At 41.2% G+C, this 18,760-nt stretch overlaps 1 protein-coding gene across 1 annotated transcript in view; it reads left to right on the top strand.

Annotated features, from left to right (window-relative positions):
• Positions 1-18,760, top strand: part of LOC117601447 (glutamate receptor ionotropic, kainate 2) — a 97,402-nt gene that overhangs the window by 38,460 nt on the left and 40,182 nt on the right. Inside the window, exon 3 of the mRNA XM_034318168.2 lies at positions 18,244-18,405. Coding sequence (XP_034174059.1) covers positions 18,244-18,405 — 162 coding nt within the window. The remainder of the gene's footprint in view (positions 1-18,243; positions 18,406-18,760) is intronic.

Here is an 18,760-nt window from a genome sequence, read left to right as displayed (position 1 = left end):
TTATTTCTCAAACCTTCACCCGAACTTGATAGAAAGGCAAAAATACGTGGATCGATGTTAGGTTTCCCGCAAACGATTACCCCAATTACCTGCTGAAGTACAGCGTACTCGATTGACAATAGAACGTGTAAGTGGTTTGAATCACTGCTTCCCCAGTGAAGTGTTAATTAACGAAACTTGCTATATGAATCGTCGTGTGCAATCATTACCGCGCTATTATTGCTGCAAAACAGTGAGAAATGTGGTACATTAAAACAATGGAACATGATTATGAAGAAGCTGAAATAAAATGATACAAATGGAGTACGAAGATAAATGACAGTATTCCCTATAGTATCGTTTAAACATAATCGAAGAATTCCCGGTACGTGACCCGGTTGAACATGTCCCGTTTCGAATGCATCCGCAATTGTATCTCTCTGCTATTTCGATTTACCAGCAAAGCTTCCGATACTCGTGAAGCCACAAATTTACAAGGACCTGATGTGAAACAGTGTAGCAGCCAGTCCCTCTGTTTGCATCGGCACTGAATACCTCACGAACCACTACCGACAGCTACCTGGATTACGATTACCCTCTGCATTTCCATTCGACCGAACTTTGCCGGACGTGCACTTCTTCTCGATCTCCTTCCGAGCCACGAGATCTCGAGCAACTCGAGTGCCCGTCGAACGTAGATTCCATTCGATCGGGAAACGCCTCTGATCGTGTATGTTCTCTTTGAACCGCAGCACCGACCTGTAGAAATTGATACAGTGTAGAGGGTGGAGAGGATTGGAATAGTTGGACCAGTTTCTAATCGTTTGTAAACGGTCAAGAAATGAAGGCTGCTGATATAGCAATAATTAACAATCTAACAGCGTCGTTTTATCTAGGATCTCTTAATATTCGGATGACGGACCATGAAGAGAGCTGCGATTTCATTTTCTGAATTTTACGCTTATATCTATGATTAATTGAAAATTAACATGATAGTGACATCCCATAGTAATATTCCCCTTGCTCGCGTCTTATTCTACCCAAGTCATTGCTGTTTCAGATAACATTTTGATATATTCGAATAAAAATGAACTAACTTTCTCCCGTCAGATAGAAGCGAGTAAATTTGCAATGCAAAAGAAATTAAGGGGGTACCTTAAAGGGGAAGGAGTGATGAAACTGTGGACAAATCTGTCGGAGGAGTTGGCACGTGGCTGGAGGTAAGTAACGCCGGAAGCGAGAATCAGTCGCGTCTAACCGTGTCTGAGTGAGTAGAGAGACCAGTACCGTTTTCCATCGCGAGAACCCCTTGCGGAGCTTCATGACGGCGATAACCGTCAACCAGCGGTTTCCACCTCATGAATTATTCCACGCATACGTGGCGTTTGCTCCATAAACTGTCGGCCGACGTCTCGAGCGGCTATCTCGATCCAGCACGATGCATTTGATTCCTCGTGATCGTCAGATTTCATGAAAAAACCTTCCTTCTATTCCGTCCACGAAATTCATTCGCGTTCCATCTTCTTTCTGCTCGACAGGAAAAGTTTCTCTGAAAGCAGACATTTTTTATATCAACATCACTGTCCTTTGAATCTATAGAAGATTTTGAAAATGGTCTTGCTTAGTACACAAACAGAATTTTACTTTTCGCGGCATAGAAATAAGATCCTTCTCGAGAATAAGCTAATAGAGACGAGAGAAATAACGAGACGAAATAACGGTACGAATAAAACGGCAATAAAGTGCAGCACCCTTTGCGAGTTATTGGCCTCGCAATGGTACTTTTTTCAATCGGCTTCGAGTCGTCCTGAAGAACCGCGGCAGTTGTACGTGGTGAAAACGTCGTTGAGTCTGGTGAAAATCGTAAATTTCTCGGTACTCTCTTTCGATATTCCGTAAACTCCCGTTCTGAGATCCTCCGCTTTCAATCGACGTCCGAATAAATCGTCCGACGGCTTCGTAACGACCCACGACGGCCACTCGAAAAAGTTTTCAGACGTTTTCCCGTCAACAGGATCGCGAGCCTTAAATCGAGAAACGTCGAGTGGCCTTCGCGAAAGTAGCCGACCGCCATTTTTGCTGGTCAGTTAAGTTAGAATCCAATACTTTGTACGTGGAATCGTTGATTTGGAGGGCTTCGATTGGCAGCCGCAAAGGGTCGAACGACCGAGTAATCGCAACGTTGCGATTCAACGAGCTTCTAGAATGGAACTGTCGCTTGTCAATCCTTGCAGTAGCGATTATTATTGTTATTGTACCGGTTGACGAACTGCTTATAAAGAGTCTTAAGAATTTACTGCCACGAGTGTCACCCGAGAAAATCGTTTCGAGAGGGTGCTTGCGTCTTCAGCAGGTTCGAGGGTGACCCATAACTTCGACTTCTTTATACTGCGAATTCCTAGCGTTCCATTCTTCCTACACCTAATATCGTTTTCAAAAACTAAATAATTAAAATTGTTCATAATTCTTATTTATCATCATTTTCAATTAATCCTCTGCACGCAGCTCCAAATAGACTCGAGTGTTACACAACGAAGATTGATTCTGTTCGCAGACGTTAAGTATCTTTGTTTACCAGAGAATTTCAGTTGCTTTTGGCTGTCAAAAGCAACGTATGCTTTTGACAGTCACTTTAATCCGTTGTTTGAAACGAAACACCCGGTATAACGCTTTATGTAGGTGGACGTGGACTTAACTAATCGTGCCAACGCGGGGCTTCTCCGGCTTCGTTCGAGTCTGACCCCACACGGCTCGCACGCTGCATGGTGCACGCCATTCCATGTGACCACGACGTATTTATTAGCACTCGCCGACGGACTTATATCTCGCCGCTCCGGCCAGGAAACACTGCCCTGTAGGGTTCTTCATGGCTACGAACAGACGAAATTGTAATTTCCTGCTGGGGATTACTGCAGCTATCTTTCTCATAGAATTTCCTCGCGTTCCCTGAAACTGTTCTCTTTCAAATGACTTTTGGAATTCAGTTATTGAAATTCTTGTTAAAAATATATCGAATTTATAGACCGATAATTTATACAATAAGCGATTAAATTTGAAATAAATTTATAAAATTTTATAGAAATGATTCTATAAATGACTGGACCGGTATTCAAGGGTGGATGAGCGTGAAAACGCGGCAAGGCGAGCTTCATAATTTCATTGCGCGAACAATATTTTTGCGGTTATATGGCCGCCGAACGAGATTGCACAATGGCAACAACCGTGCGGACCGACAAGCCGAATTACCGGCATAATCAAATGACAGATCGGCACGCGTTCGTGCCTTCAAAATTCTCTCGTAGCCTGTTCAACCATTTAACTGCATTATTCCTCTGCGCTCTTCGCCTCCTTCCATTCTTCTGTTCGAAATGTTTCGATAAAATTAATTTTTCACGAACACTCGAAAATTCATAAATTGAGCAGGAAAATTGGAAAACGTAAAATTCTACTACGATATACGTTATCTGAAAAATTAATTAGTAACGAATTTTCGAGAAAGAACATCGTCGCGACTCGACAGAGACGCAGCGTCTTTTAGAAGATGATTTCACAAATTTCACCTGAAAAGTCACGAAGGTCGAAAAGTGCTCCCGGAGGACCGTCGACTTCCGGCCAGGAATGTCAGTCACGTAGCGAACGTTAGCCAGAGCATTAAGACAGTTCTCTAACCGGAAACTTCTTCTCTCGAGTGACTTCTTAGCTGGAAACGTAATTTCACGAAAGAAGACACGCAGGATCCAGACGAAAATGTGTATGAGGAGAGAAGAAAAAAAAAGGATGCTACCGGGCGAAGGCGAGAGAACGTCTCTACGATTATCCAAAGCCTCGAATCCTCGTGGCTCGTATTTCTCGAGTTATAAAGCCACCAGGAAGACCGGGACGGCTCGATGTTACACACGAAACTGGGAGAGCATTCACCCTTTCGTCGACTATCTTGCTTTCACGACTTTCGCGAAATGCTACATCCTAACTTACTTAGGTTAAAACCTCCGTGAACGAACAGGTTAAAGAGTAACCTCGAGACCTGTTTCGTTACAATTCGCCCAGAGGTTTAAATTAAACGAGAACAATGAGAAAAATCCTTTTAAATAATGAACCATATGTGAATTTAATTTCTATTATCACCAACTAGAATTTTCATTAAATTAACAAAAAATTTTCTTCAACACGTTCGTTTTCGAGGACGTGATATCATGAGCTAACTCGTTAACTATCTAACAAATAAAAAAATAGTACGTGCTCAGTCTACGGGATGAAACACGTTCTGCAAACGGTCCTGCGGAAAGAATCTCTTAATACCCGCATCGCTTGATGCACACGTTTGAAACGACTGGAATTTGAATGTTAAAGTCTCGATAAAATCGATGCGTTGCTTGTGCTGCTTTCGGAAATAAGATTACATCGGTGCCAGTTTTACCTCGGGAACAAGTTTGTACAACTTTTGCCTGTTCGTTTTGCATTGGCGTTACGAGTAGACAGATGTTTATTTCTGTGGATTGCACCTCTCGAAATTGCTAATTTTGGAGCACTTTGCTTTTTACATTCGGGTTTCAACGCGTTTTCTTCCATTTTCCTGCTGCAATATCTCGGCAACTGCATCCATTTTACCTACGGCTCAGTATCATGGAAGCATTGAAAATTGAATGGAAGAAAATTATATTCATTTCACTTATTTGAAGATAGTAATAAGAAAATTTATGTTTCCAGATTTTATTTCAAGTAGCTCGATAAAAGCTTGATATTTCGTTAACTAAATTTAAATAGGCATTTACAAAATAGCGACTGCCTTGCGGAATGTATTCAAAGTTCCTACGTAAAATCGGATTTTTCGCGAATATCTGCTTTCAGGCGAATTCCCCGATATTTTCGCTTAAATAATGGCAACTCGAAAGAATTTCAATATCATCCAACGGACAAAAGAAAATTTCTAACTGTTACATTATAAGTTTCCGATTTCCAATGACAAAATTTTTTAATTATATTTTAACTGAATTTCCAATCAAAACAAAGGGGAAAATTAGCTCGCTAGGTTTAAGGATGGTAAACGTTATCATTTTACAGAGTTAATAAATTATAGCGAGTGGAGTTAATTTGGCTAAAATTTTAGCGTGATAATCGTAATTACACGGCTCACCGCGAAACCATAATAACAAGTTCTAACCAGCGGAGGAAGGAACTTCTTATCGCTGCACCGTTTCCTCCGCACCGGAAGAGTTAACTCGTCCTCCGGGCGAGGCACACGGGCCACAACTGCTTAATAGCTCATTAGTAAGGCGAGATCGAAAGATCATTGCGATTACACTTTCTAACAAAACATTCTACATTCTCGAAACTGCCAGTAGAAGGTTCTTCAATTTCTCTGAAGCTAAACCGAATGTGGAACAGTTTCCTCAAGGTCCTAAATCAACACATCAGAATTGTTTCGATAACCTACACTTACCCTCAATTATCCTCCTCCGTGTTTACTTTCCGTTTGAAAATTTAAATTTATTCCCTGGAAAGAATTAACATTGTTTTTTTCAATTAAAAACTTAATTCAGGACTTTGCGCCTATTGTCATCGAACTTTGTCATATTCTGCTACTTTGCCTCTTCAATTAGTATAACAATTACGCAGCCTCGGTAGCTTCTATAATTACTTCGAAAAGCAATTAATCGTAGCTCGTTCATGAATTTCATCGGGTATTACTTTGCTCTTAAACTTCGCTTCGATAAATTCATTGCACGGTTCGTTGCTTTCAGTGGTTCATCGATAATTCGTCAAAATCGGAATTTTGTACAGTAACACCCTGTTGATCATCGCTAAATCTCATCTACTCGAGAAGCAGTCGTGTTCATTCTTCAAGAAGAAAAAGAAAAGAAGAAGGAAAAGAAAAAGAAAGCCACTGCAGCTCGTTTCCTTCGGAGTGCTACAAAACTTTCTCAACTCTGCTAATTACAAGTTCGACTTATCATTGTTCGTAATCCGACCTCTTCTTCTCCATCTCTTAGCCGCTGGTACACGTTGAGAAAGTTGCTGATGATGTCCGTAACACGAATCAGAAAACTTTTTCTTCCTTCAAAAGTGTCGTTCGTATTATCGCGTGGAAATCGTGTTCGTTAGTTCTTCGGATCTGCAAAGTTTCGTCATGCAAACTGTGTTTCGCGTTGTCTTCTTCGAACTCTTCTGACCCAGTAAAAATGTTGACTTTCAGATCGATGAAATTGATCGAAACAGCGATAAGCTTTTACGGCAACAATCCCAATCAATATTTTATAGGAAACAGTTACGATTCCCGGGGTCAGTGTTTTCCAATTTGTCCAGTTAAACGAACCGAACCCCCATAAGGGTGAATTACATCGGACAAGCTGACACACCGAACAGTTTATCGCGTTTCAGCGTCGACGAACTTTACCTTTGACAAATTGAACTGGATACACCTTCGACAAACTTGACCGCTGTACATAGATGAACGGGGTACTCGCAAACTTATCAATATCAATGTTGCCAAATTTCACTGACCTAAACCCTTTGCCATACCCGACATCGATGAGACCCAATAAACGTTCGTTTCAGGATCAATGGAAATTTTACACCCATCCGATAGTTATGCAATAGAATGAATTGTAAATTATAAACACGAAAATATTCTTCTTTTCTAATCCTCTTGTCGTGTTCATTAAAATTTTCAAAAGGAAAACACAGACTCGATGATAAAAAGAAATACTTTTATATCTATTTAACAAAGGAGAAATGTAGTCACAAAATGTAGTTTTCAAAAGATTCTTTCAATTCTGAATACTTATTGTATGATGTTAAATTATTCTTGCATAATAATTTGCAGAAAAATTATATAGCATCACTGAATTTCTTTTATAACAATATCTGTGACATCGTGTTATTGAATTTGAAATATATTAAGGGATACACATCCTGTTCGTGTCACTTAGCTTGGAGAGCAACAAAAGGGTTAAATTTGTAGCTGTCGTGAACCGACAGTAAATTACACCTGTCTGAAACAGACTTCTCAAAAGACAAATTACAGGTCTGATTTCCTGTCACGCGTTGTTGAAAGCTTTCCTAACTTGAACCTCTTTGGTGAAGTTTGGGCACTGCATCTCTCCTATCATAGTTCGTCCAATTAAGCTGAAATTTTCAGCCAAGGAAAACTGGTAAGGAAAACTTTCAATTTTAGCTGACAGTCAGATCACATCTATGGATATTCAGGTCATTAAAATTCGTATTATTACACTCTTGAAATTTGTATAATAGAACTTTTAATGTAACTGACAGTTATACCATATCTATGGAAATTCAGATCAGCAAAATTTGTATTACAGCTTCGAAATTTTCTGTAATAAAAGTAAGAAAATATCAGAGGTAAGCCTCAGCGAAATAAGAATTCTATTTAATGAAATTTGCAACAGTTTCGAGGTACCAGTCAAAGTGTTAAGAGAAACTCTCCTTACTTTAACTTTGACTCGAAACGAACACAACTTTAATTGTTTCTCGTGAAAACACGGCGTGTTTCCTTGGCAAAGTATTAATTGAAATTAAAATATTTCCAAGCCGATTTAGCTGGCTGTCTCGTTTTCCACGAATTAACGTACCTTCTCCTATTCAGTCGTCCGTCGACCGTCAATTTGAAGAAAAGCAGGGAAGTTTGAAAGAGAAGCAGACACAATTCCCTTGAAACACCAGCAACTTTGCTAATTACGATTTCGACTAGACGTTGTGTTCACGAATTCGCAGGCCATTATTCCTCGCCGCGATTTTCTCTTCGGGTTAAAATTCCGTGGACGAAACTTCTCCGTCGGGTTTCACAGTTCTTGGACACTTTGTTCGCGAACGGAAGCGTTTCTCCAGAAACTTGTTCATTTATTCCACGAATTGAAGGCGAGATAAGATGGAATTATCGTTCGCCTCTCTGGTGTTATCAAAATTAATCAGTACACCAAAGTTCGAGGGGTAAATTGAAGGATAAACTGGAGTAATTGTGAAACGTTGACAAAATTTAGGGGTCTCTTGTCGCTTTATTAGAGGATTGAATAAAATTTATTTTAGGGTATTAAATCAACGCGTTAGTATTTAATTTCCAGAACCGCTGGAATAATTTGGCCAAATTTGATGAAATTTGAAGGAACAGGGGGTGAAATACGAGCGCGGCTGATCGAACCGAGAAAACATGCGTGCTTTGAAAAATGTTGGTCGATGCATCGCCTGTCCATGCCCAGAAATTGGTCGGAAACTCCCATGCTCGTGGATTAATGTACGACGAAATAATTCAACGGCATAAATCACCGATGTTCCAGCGACTTCCTTGCGGAAACGCGAAACCGTGCATGCCACCGATTCCGGTTATTCGTTAATATTGCACGATTTGCTGTTCGCACGAAGATTTCGACTTCTGGTCAACGAACGAATTAAACGAGTACACAAATTAAATCAGGAATCTGTTATTCCACGAGTGAAATAATTTTGCAGCACTTCTTGTTCCTTGTATTTTAATTTAATCCCAAATATTTCGTAGCAATTAAACGAAAGCAATGTCGTAGGTTCGTCGAGGAATGCGGGGCAAATGAAAAATAGGAAACAAAAAGTAGAAAGACGGCTGATGTATGCATTCCTGGCCGCAATGGCCAGGTTGGTGTTCCAGCAAATTCTCAATTTCGCGAATAAATCTCGATCTCGCTGACCGGATTTTCGTGTAACTGCTGCACTGATATTGCGGGGGTTCGCATTTTCCGACAAGCTGGAACGACTCGAGTGGAACGTTCGCGCGAAATTGTTCCTCGATCCGATACGTACGCCTAACCGGTGTACATTCGTCATCGTGCGTTCTCATACGGAAACACGAAATCGTTTCGAGCACTCGTGCTACTTAGAAAAATTTCTTTCTCTATAGAAAAGGAAAAAGTCATAATCGCCACTGATATAATTAGAATTTTCTGGAAAATGAGAATATTTAACGTTACTTCGTTTGAACTGTTTTCATTTGTAATAATAGGTGTCTGTGGATCGAATTTCGCAAGAAGTGTCACGGTAGAATGACGAGTCGATTCGAGCGTATTCCATGGTATCGACAGAGTACTGAGCTTCCTTAACGGTTTCCCTGTGGGTGCACCGAAAAGCAATTACGTGGGTGGGTTTATGCCCGACGATACCCCGCTAGTCCGGATATCTTGGCCACGAAACGGACGTTGTCATAGAGGCCATTCTGTTCGATGTTATTCGCTTCGCAAATGCTAGTTCCCGGAACCCCCACTTTACGATCTTCCTCTGCCCTTTATCCGTTTCACTTCCTGTTTATCTCGTCGTTTCGGTTTTATCTCCCCGCCGTATGTCCATTTATTAGTGTCGCTCTAAACGTTTATGACGTTACTGATTTTCGGCTTGATGGAAGCATCATCGAAGGATTTGCAGTGCCGATCAGAGAACATAGAGAGAATCTGTATTAGAAATTGTCTAAAGACAGACCCGATAGAGAATTGTAAATCGAATATTTCAAAGTGTATTCAGTGTTGTAAATGAAGTAAACCAGATCACCTTTTTCACTCTGTAAATTAATAACCTTCTGTTCAGGAAATATCCACTTTATTGCTACTGCAGGTACGATCTAACGTACGAATCCAAATGAAGCTTCATCGTCGTTAATCCTCCCTGTAGAAATTAATTTCAACCTTCGCTTCGCTGAAAGTGCTCGTTCGACGGATTATCAGGAAAACTCAGTTCGAGGCTGAAGCACAATTCGAAATCCAAGTTAATTCTCTCGGCTACAAAGTCAAATTAAACCGTAACGAACACGTCGCTCGATCTAATGGAACCAATAGGAGACACCTCGCTTTAATGAACAATAAGTAACTCGAAGCGCAACTTTGTTTGCTTCGTCGATTCGTAAATCAGTTTAACACCTTTCAATTTTCTATTTCATTGTACAAGGTGATTTAAAAAAAAAAAATAAATAATTGCATTTTGTTAAATTAGCGAAATGAGGACTTAGAGATTTGTCTAATATGCTCTTCTATAGATACCAAGATTTTTCCGCAGAGTGTAGGCGTTTAGTGGAGGGGGGAGAGGGTTTTGTCTCCCCGGACGCCTTTGGTTCGGGCCGGAGACCGCTAGGTGGCGGCGAGATGACAGCGTTCTCGCTGGCGGTTGCGCGGCATGCAATTCGAATATAATAGGAGTTCCGAATTGCGGTATGATAGGTGTCTGTTGTCACCTCCCCTAACCAAATAGTGCGAAAGGTTTGACTTTCGCGTACAGTATTTCCTCTTCCATAAACCAAAAAAAGAAAAAGTGTCTGTTGTCAGCCCCATTGAACGAGTCTAACAGACGATCCCGAGACGAAACGCCTCCTTTTTCTCCTCTCTAACTTAAACTTCCAATTATTCCACTTCATGGCTACCAAAGAATCCTCGTATCCTGCTTTCCTTATTCTTTTGAAGCATCCTGTATTTCTCTCACAAAACTTGTCTTTTTTAACATAGACGATCTCAATCAGTGGCGAGAAAAATCGTTTATTCACAATTTCCGATATCGGCGCGTCAGCAAGCCCTCGTCGAGCTGGCGAAGAAGAACAAAGAGGCATTTCCCTGGTGGGATACGCCTTGAACCGTTTTAAAAGATGCTGCTGCAGCAACGGTGAAACGAGTTAGACTTGGGAGGCTTGCATACGTGAAAACGCGCGAGTTCACGCTCGAATATAGCTCGATACAGTCGAGGAAATAAGATAAAAATCGAGCGTAAAGGCGCGTAAGAGGTATCATCGTTCCTTTTGCTCCTTTGGAATTCATACCTCAAACCTAGCCTGCGGCTTTTTACGTTCCCGTCCGCATCCTCGATGCTGCCAAATTCGAATTTCCGCTTCCTTCGTTCCCCGTTTTCACTTGCACCGTTGGGAACCAATCCTCTCGCGACTATCCGCCGACGATTTATTGCTTCAGCGTCGCTTAATTCTTTCATTGTTGCTTTTATTGAAATTATAACAAACGAAGCTATTCTTTAGACGATACAAAAAGCACCGTTAAACATCAAATTATGATTTATAAGAAGATTCTACTTGTACCTTAAGCTTTCAACAAATGTCTGCTGCAAGGTGCAATAACTGCGGTACGTGACATTTTTCTAGAGGTACATTTCCCAAATTTTCGGTCACGTACACTTACGAAAACTCTCTAGTCGTTCGTTCCTCTCGATAACACTGCGCTTTTGAATTTCTAATGTCCTTCGACATTCTCGATCTCTTTCTGCTTTCTCTGTCAACTAAAGTTCGAATTCAAAGAAATTTTTCCCTTCTACTTACGATTAGTTGTAAAATTAAAAATGTCGACGTTTCGTGCACACGCTGGTAGAAATGCTTTTATTCATTCTGGATTTGTGGACAGCGGTGGACGACGATCTTCCGTCTGATGGCGAACGTGGTCACAATTTACTTCTTTCGAGGGGAAAGCTCTTGGCTCGTGTCAAGGAGTACCGAGCAGGTGAGTTTCGTGAGAGGAGTACAAACAGTCGATACCCTAAGGGAAAGAAAAGTTAGCGAGCACCGAGCTGAATCGCAAGGTGTTAAGAATAATAGCGGCCGCTTTTTCTCGGTATAATACCGCCCAGCTCGAAACTGTCAAAAGTAAAACTCGGTGGCCGTTACAGGAAACCATAAAAGGGGAACAGACTAGAATTCTGTTGCACTGCAAGTGGCACTTGCCAACGACTCGTTTTCTACATCGCCGAAATGGCGTTTGTTGTCGAACGAGCCTTGTCTCGAGTAAAGTATCATTTTATGGTAATTTTATGTCATCAAATCTTGTCAGACTTTTCAGTTTTTTCTTTCCGTTCTAAATGAAATAGATCTTGGTTCAATCCGAAACATGATCTTGTTCAGTTTGAAACTGAACGTTCCAACGATCTATCCTGCACTCTATTCATCAAGCCACTATGTTAACCCGTCTCTCGTCCTCCTTACAGGGTTAACGCCGTTATATCAGCTATTCCGCCAACTTTGCCAGCGGTATCATGCTGTAGCTTCGAGCTAAGACCTTTTTACGCCACGGTAAATTACACCTAGAGGCCGGTAAAGTCCGACAGAGAGACGGGAAATAAAATGACCAGGGCTATGGCTCACGAACTAACGAAGCGTCCGAAGAACATATCCTTTTCCTTACGGGCAACATGCCAAACTGCTTAAATCGCGATTTGAAGTACATCGTTCGAAGTAAGGCAAGTGCGTGGTCGAAAACTACAGCATCCGGGTAAACTGCTTTGTAATCATTTTGTTTCGGCCATTTTCTTTTCCATACAGTTGGTGATTAATTTGTATGCAGAGGTTCTGAGTTTAGAGCTTCGAAGCTCAAAGCACCAGTACTTGAAGCACTAATATTCAAAGCTGCAAAGCTGAAAGCTCCAACGTTCAAAGCTACTTTCGAAACTTGTTCAACGCATCGAAAGTTGAAAAAATCAAAGCTTCAAAGTTCGAAGCTAGTAAGGTTTAAAGCATGAAAAATCGAAAATTGCAAATTTCGTACCTCGCAACTTTAAAAGTTGCCAAGTTCAAAACTTGAAAAATCAAAGCTGCAAAGTTCAAAACATGATAAATCAAATCTTCAGAGCTGAAACCTTTAAGCTTCCGAGTTCTAAAGCTTCGTCAAACATACATAGGGTACTATCTGCAAAACAGCGACCTTAACAAGCGCAAATTATCTTTCTCATTAAGGTGCGCGGCTTCAGCTTCTTAATTCCACTCATCAATAGCCTCGAGTGTAGCGAACAACTTTACAAAGTTCTATCGACTTTCATCTTCTCTTAGGGTGGAACTTTCTCGCGTGAACTTCTCGTGTCTTACGAATTCTACGCCTGCCTTTCGACGTGACTCTCAAAGGAAGCGTTTTTACAGTTATTCCATGCCCGACTTACATACAAAGCGACCAGCGAATAAGACTTCAGAAGAGGCGTATCGTCACGAGTCCTTGTGGAAAGGCTCCTTTATTCTCCACGAATATTATTCTAAAGAACCGTTAAAGTGGAAGTAGCATCGATGTACCTGAACGGAATCTTTCTTAGATGTTTCCAAGATTGTGGTTTCTTCCCGATGAGAAGGAAAACATGGCAAGGATGAAGAAGTTGGTAATTGTTTAATTGACCAGAGGTTGACAAAACGCTGGAAAATAACTAATTTTTGAATTACAATTATTGTTCGATAAAGTAAATAGAAATAAACCACTCGATCAGAGATAAAAACAGGACTAGCTGAAAACGCAAATAATGCTGGCGATTCGATAAACACATTGGTATTTTGATAGCCTTCCATTAACGAAAGCCATTAATGAAAGCGAAGAAAATTATTTGCCGAAGACCGAACATGCTTCATTAAATTTATTCATCGCCGATGGATCGTCATCGTACAACCGTGACGATGATCCAATTAAACAGAAACCGGTAATGGCTACTTTGTTAATTATACGTAATTACGGAAGAGCGTCAATTTACGAGCCAACCATTACTGTCGACGAGCATTTCAGAAGTAACACTTCCGATTCTCGATAGCTGTAGACACGTTGCATCCCTGTAAATACGACTTCGAATCCTCTCTTTCACCCTAGCTGAGCTTCAAGGGTTACGAAACGCTCGCTTTTACCGGGCTCTTTCACGGCCGTAATTTACAGATTCAATAACGGCGCGGCGTTAGAAGCACGATTGCTCGCGAATGTTTCTAGAAAATGGCACGCGAAAATGTAATGTACATTACGTACAAGGTAGCTACGAACGAGTAATTTACATGTGGGGTAAGACGTTCCACGTTGTTGGATTAATTGCTGGCAAATGAGAACAATTTATCAACGAGAGTGTTCCGCGCGTTAGTTGCAGGGTATCATTAAAATCAAACAAATTTTTTATTTTTTTTCAAATAAATTTTCCAATTTTATAAGGCTATTAATAAATCTACGAAACTAACCACCATTTATCGATCCTTAGATCGAACAGTATTATCGGTCATGGTCGGACGATACGTATTTCCCTGGGGTGTCGCTTCCGGGTCGCGATAACTTCGCTTCTGGCCACGAGCCCGCGTACCTTCCATCGACGCGTCCAACTCGATTTTCACCGCTTAATCGCTCGTTCCTGTGGGGATTACAAGCTGCGGAGGACAGGGATGAGTGGTCCTTGCCGAAAACTCGGTCGAGAAGCTGCGGTGTCGATCGATTCGATACCTTGAGTGGATGAAACCCTTTTATCGCGATACAATCTTCAAACGATTCGGAACGCTTAGATTAGACGATCTGAAATGATGTCACGTTAGATTCTATCAAATTTTTCCAAGACACGTCTCTGGAAAGCTCGTTCGTCCCCTGTAATTCTCTTTTTCTAACTTCTCCGTTCGAAGACGAGCTAAAGAACCGATCTTTGGAAGCGCGCTAATAACGAGGGTCAGGTTCGCGCGAAAACTGACAGTCAGCGATTAAGGCCGACTTCTTCCTCTCGTCGAGACGATATTTTTCTCCACCGAAGCTTCCACGAGCTCTAGCTCGAGCGGATTTAATTCAAATTCAATGGAACGTCGCGCGGCATTTATAAATCGCACGCGTTGCAGCGGCGCGGCGCGCTCTTATTCTTCTCTCGAGATAAAAGGATCCTCGATTTCTTTTTTTTTTCTTCCTCTATTTCTTCTTCTTTTATCGAGAATCTTTTGGTTCGAGGAGTCGGTTGTCTGAAAGGTACGATAGCATCGAGGAATCACAGTTTACAATCGGCTGGTTGAGAAATTTGAATAATACGCAGAATAAGGGGCTTCATTATCGCCAGGATTTCTTTCGTCTTTGTTTTCCTTTTTCTCTTCATAGAGCGCATTGAATCGTTGGATATTCTGCGGGCACGTTCGATGGGAAAGTTCAATGAAGCATCTAAGAAATAGTTGTACATTTTATCATGAAAGAAGGAAGTTCGATGATATTCTTTCCATCGAATTTCTTCTGAAACGAGATTCTTCTTACAACGAACACAATGGAGGTAGCGGTCGGTTGCTCCCTTCTTTTTTCATCTCGGCGTTTCGAAACATACCCGTAAACGATTGTTTCAGCCTTCGAGCTTTTTAACCTAGATTCAGATAGAACAAGGCAGCAACCGTTTAAAACGTCAGCCAGCGAAGACTTGTCGGATAATTACGGAACGAACTTCTTAATCCCGTTAAAAACGGTACACGCTCGTTGGATAGGCTGGTAAAAGTTTCTTCTGGAAGAGAGAACGAGGAAAGAACGAGAATTTCCATTCCATTGGACAATTTCTACCACCATTTTCGAGCGTTCCTAACCGAGAGAGAAAGAGAGGAAATACGATCCTTGACACGCTTCCGTAGGCGGCAAATGAATTATACTCTGCTTCCAATTGTTTCGTTGTCTCCTGTATGCCATTTTTACACGACTTTATTTTTTAGATACATCTAAAGTAAAAATTTTAAATATTCATTGAATTTCACGTGTGTTAAATTCTTGTTAAGGGTATCAGTTTGGGTAATCTCTCGGAAGGATACATCTAACATCATGAAGCTTCAGACAGCGTAACACCGTTGTGTCGGTTCATTTACACCGATTTAGATTACCTGGTGTTAACGCGTGTTATCTCGAGATAACATCGGTTCAGAGACGCGTTAAATTGCACTGAAACGTGTACTCCGTTGAAAGCCTTCTGGTTTCTGTTCCTGAGTGACTTTACTCGCGAGTAAACACCATTTGCCATCGTGTTAATCCAGGTGTCGGTGTTTCGTAGATTTTTCTTTTTTCAATTCGCTCTTTCTAAATATTTTTCGCCCCGTATCATCCATTATGGCACTTTGAAGGTGCTCGAATGAAATTTCGCGATATTAGCCGGAAGGTAATTTATATTCGCGTCCAGTGAAGACGCATCCTCCAGGCAAAAACTCCATTAATTATTCGCATTCGTTTCGTATCCGAAACAGAGCAAAAGGAGAGAGAGAAAAAAAAATACACACGACGTCTCGCTTGCGATTAATTAAAAACTACTGCCTCGAGAAGTTAGCGAAACCCCGACGACCTGTCTGTTCCAGCAGATTCCACCAAATAGAAATGACTCCTCTTAAGCGTTCCGTTTCTCGCAATCAGCTGAAAGAGCAATTTTGTCGGTTAAACTCGTCCTGGATGACTCTACATCGTCGCATAGTACTTCAAAAAGCATCTACTAAAAGTAGTTGAAGACTACAGGAAAGCCGGACCTTTTATAACACTTTGCTTTATAATCCAGAGTGACAACTTGTTTTTTCGGTGAAATTAGCAAAATACCAGTTCCACTTTGTGCTTTACGCCTGTGTGGCGGCATTTCCTTTGAGTAAACTAGCGAGAGAATCACCCTGTATATATTCGAACTGGAGACGAAACCCTCTCCCCTTCATCACTAAACGCCTACATGATATACCAAAGAAATATTTTCAATCCAATAGAATTGAAAGTTTGTAAAATTGATTTTTCCTTCGTTCTTGAAAATTCCCTAAGGAAGTGGTTGGTTGCGTATCTTCGAAACGAGTTGGAAATCACGCATTTGGGTGCATTTTGAAGAATGTTCAAATTCTTCGATGCATCCCCCGAGGGACGATCTCGAATACGAATCGCATCGCGCAAGTGGAACGACGTCGCTTGTTCATCTCTTTTCGTAACTTACTAAATTTGTCTATATTTTAAAATTTACATATAGGAATACAGCGTACAGTGGTGTAATCAAAAATTAGCTCAGCTTCGCGAAGCAAGATACGAACACGGTAACAGGGATTACCACGTTCACAAAATGCACAGCTTGCCGAGCCACGTGCAGCGAGGAAAGCACACGGCTTTCTATCCCCAGGTTCTTTATCGAGTCGTCGGAATCTCAATATACCCTGGTGCAAGGATCCTCCGTGTCTCCGATTATTCGCTGTCCCAGCTCGGTAATGCGACTTTGAACGACAACCACACGGAAATCGAGCGTAGTCCCCGGTTGAACGGGAGACAAAAGGTACCCCCCGATGGCTGTTGCGATCGTTAATAACAGTTAGCTGTACTATCAAAACACACGGTCTCACAGGACAAACTTGGACAAACTTATCCGATGGGATTCTGTCGTTGCTACTCCCGCCGGTGACATCAACCCCGGGCCGAGAGTAATTTTTAACGCTCACTGTGAAAATAGGATTAGCAGAAATTAGGTAACAGAGGGTGGTTCGTAAACTGTGACCTTAGATGATTTAGAAATTTAGGTTACGTAGAGGTAAGGAAAAATGTAAACTTGGAAATTAGAAATTAAATAACGTAGGGTAACTTTGAAGCTTAATTGGGATTATTAGAAATTAAGAATAATCTTAGCTACGAATTTCAGAAATTTTTTAAATTATTTTAAAAAGCCAATCCTTGCGTTTCAAAATTATTATTTCTAATTTGGATACGTTTCATAGGTCCGAGTCGCGACTAATTCGCTTCCATCGGTTAATTACCATTAATAAAATTAGCAATCGACCTGTATATCTCGATTAAACGAGGCAATTATTCATTTTTCAAGTTTGAAGGATCATTCGAGTTGACGGGGTTGTTGAACCGTAAATGTCAAAGTTTAGGGTTTCGGTGGCTTTCGGAATTCAGTCGGCTTCACAAGGCGAATTATAAGCGTTTCAGTGTCGCGAAGCAGGCATCGGCTGCCTGTAATTACATCGACGTAACTTGCCTAATTGATGGTGAGTAATTAAAAGGCAGTCGGGGGCAAGTATTCAAAGTTTGCCTCGATTGACGTCGAGCCAAAGGAATATCAACGTTTCAAATTAAACCGACCGAACTGTGTCGGATCGTTTTACAGATATCGATCATTTCTTACGCAAAGATTCCTGCATTCGTACGGATTTAATTAAAACGCATTCTCTCCGACTACGTCGTGAAGAGCTCATTAATTTCAGATAGACCGTGCAACGATGAAATTTTATGATACAACCATTGCGCGCACACCGCTGGAAAACCAACGATCATTGCTCAGGGTTTAATGTAATTGAAGAGAATGCAACGTTGATGCTGATGAAAATTTCATTAATTAACGCGCTGACCGGCACAGTAGAAGTATCTAATACGATTATTTAGGAATTATTAAAGCATTCACACTGCATAAGGGACACTATTATAATATTAATACCAATTATTTAATTTAGCTACTGTCGCCTTTGCCGGAAATTGAAATTCATGGTGCTAGTCACCGGTTGTGTCAGTCACGCGTTAGCTAAGCTTCTCATCCCCGTAGGTTTGATTAAGGGTTTTGTTGATTTTCCAGGTGCGATTTTCACGGAGGATCAAAAGGACAGTCCGTCGGAGTTGGCGTTCAAATACGCCATCTATAAAATCAACAAGGACAAAACCCTGCTGGCGAACACGACCTTGGTCTACGATATACAATACGTGCCTAAGGACGATTCTTTCAGGACCTCTAAGAAAGGTGAGTCACCAAAATTCTTATCGAACAATAAAAAAAGATGAAACATCTAATATCAGTCTTTATGGTGAACACTCGCTCGTATTGTGCCAGTTTTCTTAGATTCTCGACCTTCGTCCCTCGCGCTACGAAACGTATTTAACGCCTCGAAACATCTCGAGTGAAAACATCTCGACACGGAAACGTTACGACGTCGCGTCGATAAGGCACGAATTTTGTATCTGATAAAAACGAGGCGTTACTCGAGTCCCGAACTCTTTCTATTTCGAAGCTTAATAAACGCCAGAAGCTCGGGGACCGAGATGCTTTCGAAAGAGTTTCGTCGATTTCTGTTCGCGACGCGAGTCTGATTTTCATC

This window comes from Osmia lignaria, chromosome 6 (assembly GCF_051020975.1).
Source record: "Osmia lignaria lignaria isolate PbOS001 chromosome 6, iyOsmLign1, whole genome shotgun sequence".
NCBI lineage: Eukaryota > Metazoa > Arthropoda > Insecta > Hymenoptera > Megachilidae > Osmia > Osmia lignaria.
This window is presented reverse-complemented; position numbering and strand designations above follow the sequence as displayed.